At 46.3% G+C, this 7,500-nt stretch overlaps 2 protein-coding genes across 6 annotated transcripts in view; one reads left to right on the top strand and one right to left on the bottom strand.

Annotated features, from left to right (window-relative positions):
- Positions 1-2,045, top strand: part of col9a2 (procollagen, type IX, alpha 2) — a 48,039-nt gene extending 45,994 nt beyond the window's left edge. The window contains exon 32 of the mRNA XM_063186190.1: positions 469-2,045. Coding sequence (XP_063042260.1) covers positions 469-671 — 203 coding nt within the window. The 3' untranslated portion in view covers positions 672-2,045. The remainder of the gene's footprint in view (positions 1-468) is intronic.
- Positions 2,046-5,557: 3,512 nt separating this feature from the next.
- The window catches only part of col16a1 (collagen, type XVI, alpha 1), a 114,161-nt gene continuing 112,218 nt past the window's right edge, over positions 5,558-7,500 (bottom strand). For all 5 annotated transcript variants that reach the window (XM_063185150.1, XM_063185154.1, XM_063185151.1 and 2 more), the window contains 3 exons: positions 7,045-7,218; positions 6,568-6,645; positions 5,558-6,223 (listed from right to left, as the gene is read on the bottom strand). In XM_063185150.1, coding sequence (XP_063041220.1) covers positions 6,030-6,223; positions 6,568-6,645; positions 7,045-7,218 — 446 coding nt within the window. In that variant the 3' untranslated portion in view covers positions 5,558-6,029. The remainder of the gene's footprint in view (positions 6,224-6,567; positions 6,646-7,044; positions 7,219-7,500) is intronic.

The following is a 7,500-nucleotide window of genomic DNA, read 5'->3' on the forward strand; positions in this document are numbered from 1 at the left end:
CTCATGTTCCTCGAGTGCAGTGGTCCAGCGACCCCGTAAAGTACTTTCATGATCGCTTCGCCGCGCGGACGCTCACGAGAAGCCCGTTCTGCAGCGAGAACGAAGATGTATGCATACATAGGCTACTGAATTCTAATTTCAGATAGCACACTTATGAACTCCTGTTACTCTTTGCTTTCTCAGCACTTCCGTCTGACGCATGTACAGTATGTGTGCGCACGTATTTGTACATATATGTGTTACATTACATTACATTGCAGGTACATTACATTACACTTAACTGAGGCTTTTATTACAGTTATTACAGGGTATTGGTTACAGGGTATTAGTTACCCTGATGTGTGCCTTGCTCAAGGGAACGTCAGCCATGGATCAAGGTGTATGGAGAATTAAGGGTAGGATTCGAACCTGCGACCCTCTGATCTTAAGACCAACTCCCTAACCTAGTGTTCTCTCCCTAACCCTCAGGTCCTCCTGGCATTGACGGTGTGGCCAAGGATGGTCGTCCTGGTGAGCGTGGTCCTCAGGGCTCGGCTGGAGAGGCTGGTCACCCCGGGAAACCAGGTCCCTCCGGTCTGCCGGGCTACTGCGAGGCCGCCGCCTGCCTTGCTGCCTCCGCGTACACATCGCCACGGCTACAGGAGGCTGGGCGCGTCAAAGGGCCGGCATAAAGCTGATCACGCCCACAACGGCCCATTAGGGACAACACGGGACGAGGGAAAGAAAGAGAGGAGAGGAGGAGATGGAGAGGAGGAGAAAAGGTGGAATAGAAAGAGGGAGGGAGAGAGGGATACACTTCCTCCCTCTTGGAAAACACCAGCATGAGGAGGAGGGTAGGAGCTACCCAGCCTGACTGACATTCGCATTTGTGACATAATCATTCATTGTGACGTCATCTTGCATTATGACATCATTTAGCATTATGACATCACTGTGGCCGACCGACCATTGGCCATTGGCAGTGTCAGTCATTCTGGAATGCTCCCACCTCCACCACCACCTGCTATGAGGTTCTAACAGCATCAGCTGTGACGTCATCATCCCCATGACGTAATCACTTCCCCTATGACATCACAACCCCCTATGACATCATCATCCGCCCCGGAAGCTCTGAACCGAAGACCCGAGAGACAGCGAGAGACTGGAGACCGATACAGAATCTCTAAATAAACAGATAAACAGCGGAGCTTTCTTTTACATTGTGGTCACTTTAAAATGTTTTTTGTGATTGTTACTGTTTCTCTATTTCATGACTTCATGTCTTGTGATGAGACAGAGCCCCTCCCCCCTACCTGATCCCTCCCCCAATGGAAACACCCCTCTCAGTGAGCAGGATATTAATCATACAAAGCACATGAATACAAATCACAATCACACAAAGTTAGTTCACACAAGTTAGTTCGTGTTCGATGATTTTCCAACATTTTACATCCCTGGCTCTGTATATGACCCCCTAGACTCTTACAAACTCATCACCTTAACCAACCCCTCTATGTGCCCCCAGCAGGTTTAGTGTTTATGTAAATCTTTGTAAATGTGTGTAATTTTATATATAAAGGTGGGTTGTCATGTGTGTGAGATCTGAACAGAGAGACCCTTGCCTTGGTTAATGAGTCTAATCAGCTTTTTTGGGTGTATTAAAACTCCAACCTCATTACACACACTTCTCTTCACAGCCATGTCTCTATACCACTGACCCCTGATAACAAACAAAAACACACACACATGCAGAAACATGCACGCCCGCACACACACAGACACACACACACCTCCTGGCGCACACACATGCACACCCCATCAGAGATCTGATTATGTTTATTACATAACCAAAGCTATTTATTGTTCTGTGTGTTGGTCATCTGTATACGAGAGGTTTTCTTTTCTTTTCGTCTGGCTGTGCAGGCCAGTATCAACAATAAAGAGGAACGTTTTGTAAAACTCAATGTTCTTCTGAATGGTGTGCGAACACATTGAGCCTTGGGTAGGTCTGTGATGGTGACTGCGTCCATTTCCCCCCTTCATACTGAGCATTTAGCCGTTTTCATAAACTGTGAAATAAACTATGTATGTATCATGAGGATGCTCATATTTCTTCTTACAGGAAAGCCCAGAGGCCAGGCATCCATTGTGGTTTCAGAGAGAGAGCGAGAGAGAGAGAGAAAGAGAGAGAGAGAGAGAGAGAGAGAAAGAGAGAGAGAGAGAGAAATAGAGAGAGATAGGATGGGAAAAACAGAGGGGAAAGAAAGAGAGAAATGGATGGAAAAGAGGGCGAGAGAAATTGTCAGATAAATGTTGTATTGCAGCAGCTTTGTGCTTTGGTCAAGTGGATAAATCCTTCTCTCCCCTCGGAGCAGCAAATGGTCCATCAGGCCTGTGTGTGTGTGTGTGTGTGTGTGTGTGTGTGTGTGTGTGTGTGTGTGTGTGTGTGTGTGTGTGTGTGTGTGTGTGTGTGTGTGAGTGTGAGTGTGTGTGTGTGTGTGAGAGAGAGAGAGAGAGAGAGAGAGAGAGAGAGAAAGAGAGAGAGAGAGAGAGAGAGAGAGAGAGAGAGAGATTCTCAGTGTGGGATGTGTGTGTGTGTGTGTGTGTGTGTGTGTGTGTGTGTGTGTGTGTGTGTGTGTGTGTGTGTGTGTGTGTGTGTGTGTGTGTGTGTGTGTGTGTGTGTGTGTGTGTGATTGTGTGTGCAAGTAGTATGTGTGTGTGTGTGTGTGTGTGTGTGTGTGTGTGTGTGTGTGTGTCTGTGCAAGGTGTATGAGTGTGTGTGTGGTGTATGCTAGCTCTGTGACCGTTTAAAAAGCCTGTTATTACTGCCAACTGTCTGACCCCTGAGGGGGACGTAGCACGGGCCGCAGCCTCACTGTCATTTCCGCAACACTGTAATTCCACACAACACTGTTATCCCCACAACAAGCCATGTCCACTCTGTTATTATAGCATGTCCGCCACTCTCACATTCCGCCACATGTTGCACACCCTGTTATTCCGAAACATTACCAGATCGAGAGAGGTGATGGTGCGTTACTGGAAGGTGAGGAATAATGAGACGTTTTGGCCGGGATACATTTGCATTAAAAATATTTATTTGCTTTTTTCTCAGATTTCCATAAAAAAACGTACTAGCACAAAGTGGCTACCTGGCGTGATTGGAGAGGCACGGTTAGAGCATGTTGGCATGGGAACAGCATGAGATGTAGTGGGAGAGAAGTAGGGGGGCGGGGCAAGGCTTTACAGACACATGATGGATGGCAGCAACAACAGCCAATGAGATTGGAAATACATTTACACAAACAATGCACACATACATAGCACACACATTCTAGAATAGCCAACGTAACCAGTAATGGACATTATGTGGCATAGCACTCTCTATGATGTCCAGTAATACATGCATCAAGAGTTTGGTAAAAGAAAAGCAACATATTACAGATTCTAGCTTGTTGCCATGGCGGCAGATGATTGATGGCTCCTCATTTCGTGTTCATTTGGCAGATCAGTGACAAAATACAGACATTACGAGAGACGAAAGAGTGGACAGCATAATATCGCTGTCCGGCAGAAACCTCATATCTCTACCTTTCAGAAACAATGGATTTGAAATTAATTATGTAATTATTATAAAATATATAAATCAGTACAATTGTTCAGTTTCCATGAATATAAACCCAATTTTAATGATGAAATGTTAATGTATTTAGAAAATAGTGGTTTTGAAAAAAGAAATCAGTGAAGATATAACAGAAAGTTAGGAAGAGATAGGTTTCTGCCGGTCATTGCCAATAGACATGTAGACATTACCACAGCTAGAGGCAGAGTGGAGTACATCGTCATCCACAGGTGTGGACTACACGGTAAGTAGGCTATCATGTCATTACCACAGGATCATACAGAGACAATTACAGTGATGGGGAATGAGCCTGTAATAGGCAGGAGAATAGAACAGCTCAGACTCACACACGCACACGAGCACACCTGCATACGCATATGCAAACACACCCACACACACACGTGCAGACACGCATGCATGCACGCACGCACTTACACACACACACACACACACACACACACACACACACACACACACACACACACACACACACACACACACACACACACACACACACACACACACACACTTTCCCAAATAAGGAGGCTCTATCCATCTCTATACAGCTTATTGAGGACAATTTATTGCTTTTCCCCTTTATCTCTATCCTGCTGACAATTGAGAATGAGTAGAAAAAATGACAGTCGAACGTAGATGAAAAGCATGCCATGCTTCTGCCAATTGTTGAGACAAAACAACAAAATAATAAAAATAATAATTAAAAAAAACAAATCCAAGTAAACGCCCTTATATATAAATACTCATATGTACACAACACAAGACAGCCCAATAGTAAAATGGGCAAATTCATATACTGATGGTACCATAGGCATTTCCAGCTGCCTTATATTATTTTTGGCAGCCAGGGGGGGATAGTATTTTCTTCTGGGACTTAACTTTCTTCTCAGGTCATTGGATTGCACAGAATAGTAGGAAGACACCACGAGATCTTTGGTTGTTGCATAGAGCAAGAAGTAGGCATGGATTGGGCATAGAGCAAACTGTAGAAACAGATTGGGAATAAAGCAAAAAAGTAGGCAGAGAGGGGGCAGAGAGCAAGAAGTAGGCACACAGTGTTTGTGTGTGTGTTTGTTACTACGGCAACAGCAGTAGGAAGAACAGACTGGGAGTGCACCGGAGACAAAAATAAAACAAAATAAAATAAAATGTCACAAAATAAAAATGAAATGAAATAAAATCAAAGCCCAGTTCAGGTCAACAGCTGCCAGTCGGCTAGAAACAGCTCAGTCATCAGTTCTAACGTAAAAAAGCGTAAAAATCTCCTCAGACACGGGGCCAGAGATGGAAGAAGATAACACAGATGTAAACTGACTGATGTGTTTGGTCGTCAATGAGAGAGAGAGAGAATTTCTGAAATCAAAAGAGGAGAGGGAAACAGAGCACTCGGACAGAGAGTTGCAAGTTGAGGGTTGTGGATGAGGCCAAGCGGAGTACGAGAGGTGTTGGAGTGCTGTAGGAGATCGAAGATGGAGTGAGGTGAAGATGGCACTGTCTGGCACAAAATAGCTTCTCTCTTCTCCGGGCTCTTGTAGAATAACGGCTTAAATTGACAGCGAGCGGTCGAGTGGAGAAGATGGTGACATCTTGGGCAGCAGGGGAAGGGGCAGGATTTCAGAAAACAAGTATAGAGGTATTCACCTTTTTTCTTGGTGCTCATCGGTGTAGGGACTCTCAAACTTTCGCAGGTTAAAGGAAATATGAGGCACCCAAGGTTGCAATTTTTTGGGTGGGGATTTTTTTTGGCCTTTATTATTACAGGACAGTGTGAGAGTAGACAGGAAATGACTGGGAGAGAGAGATGGGGCAGGGCTGGGAAATGGGCAATGCAAGCCCAAATGTGGGGGGCTTAGCGCACTGTGCCACAGTGACCCCCCCCCCCCCCCCCCCCAAAGGTTGCAATTTATATTCTTTTTTTCATAAAAAAAAAACAGGCATCTAAATTTTGATACTAAACATTCGCTGTCATTGAAGGAGTGCCACTGTGGAGAATGCGACAATGTGCATTAACGCCCTAAGGCTCACAATATCATTTAGTGGTCCTCTGAAATCCTGACTCCAACTTTTGCTTATTGTCTTTGCCAACCCTGACAACATAATGTGTTTGAGTTACTTTAATTATGGTGCATTATTATCTTGTATATTAAGACACCCCCTCTCTCTCTCATACTCCTTCCATCACTCACTCAGTCACTCCCTCTTTCCCTCATTCACTATCTGTCACTCGATGCCTCTCTATTTCTCTCTCAACTCGGTCACTTTTCATCTCTTCATTCACTGCCCTCATCCACTCTTCCTCTCTTCACCCCCTCTCTCCCAGCCTCTCCCTCTCCACCTCTCTCTCTTTCTCCATCTCTCTCTCTCTCTCTCTCTCTCCATCTCCTCCTCCTCTCCTTCCATCCCGATCTCTCTACCAGGGCCCCTTGATGGGCGGGCCCTTGGGGCTGTATTCCACTGGCATGGACATGCAGTCGGAGGGGTTGCAGCGGCCCTCCTTGCCCCTGGAGCCGGCGGGGCCTGGGGGCCCTGGCACGCCCGGGATACCTTGCTGACCGGCAGGCCCCACGGGGCCCACCTTGCCATAGCCCTGGGGGCCCGGCATACCTGGAGGACAGGGGAGGATGAACGCATTATTATATACATTATATTATACTTTACATTACATACATATACACTATATATTACACACACACACACACACACACACACACACACACACACACACACACACACACACACACACACACACACACACACACACACACACACACATGCACGCGCACACTGTTAATTAAAACGCATGCACGCATGCAATGTCATTCACACACACACACACACACACACACACACACACACACACACACACACACACACACACACACACACACACACACACACACAATCCATGAGAGGGTTAGGTTTGTGTTCAAAAAGGGGGTGTACCCTACCTGGAGCTCCGGGGGGGCCCACGTCTCCCATCTCCCCGACACCCTTATCACCCTTCTCTCCTCTGGGACCAGGACCACCTGCGAGAGACAACACATATCAGTCATGTCCTAGTGGTTAAGGAGATGGTCTTTGGAACAGAGGGTTGCCTCTCTCTACTTCTATATCCGTGGCTGAAGTTCCCTTGAGCAACCTAATCCCATATTGCTCGAGTGACTGCAACCAATAACCAATAGTCACTTTGGATAAAAGCGCCTGCAAAGTGTAATGTACAACACATTTAGATATAGACAACTTATGTACAGTACATGGATCAGACCAGCATATGGGACACACACTACTAAAAATGAGCACTTTGGCAGTTGTGGGCAAGCTTGGAACAGGAAAACCGTTAAGGTGTGTGTGTCTGTGTGTGTGTGTGTGTGTGTGCGTGTGTGTGTGTGTGTCTGTGTCTGTGTCTGTGTGTATGTGTGCGTTACCTGGGGGGCCCATGGGTCCGGAGCGTCCCTCGCGGCCAATCTGTCCAGGTCGTCCAGGCATCCCTGGAGGTCCTGGCGTACCAGCCACCCCGTCCTTTCCAGGAGGACCGGGTCGCCCAGGAGACGACACCACGTCCACCGGAGACATACGCGACAGGTAGTACGCCATGCGCTCTGTCTCACACACACACACACACACACACACACACACACACACACACACACACACACACACACACACACACACACACACACACACACACACACACAGACACACACACACACACACACACACACACACACACGCACACACACAAAGTGGGGCATGGATAAAAATCTGCATTTTCATACATGATCATAAATTGTCCTTTTATAAAATAAAACATGATCTGATTTATAACGTATACATTTATGAAGTTGTGTGCATGCGTGTAAGATACAGCGATACAGAGTATG

This window comes from Engraulis encrasicolus, chromosome 20 (genome assembly GCF_034702125.1).
Source record: "Engraulis encrasicolus isolate BLACKSEA-1 chromosome 20, IST_EnEncr_1.0, whole genome shotgun sequence".
NCBI classification, from domain to species: Eukaryota; Metazoa; Chordata; class Actinopteri; order Clupeiformes; family Engraulidae; genus Engraulis; species Engraulis encrasicolus.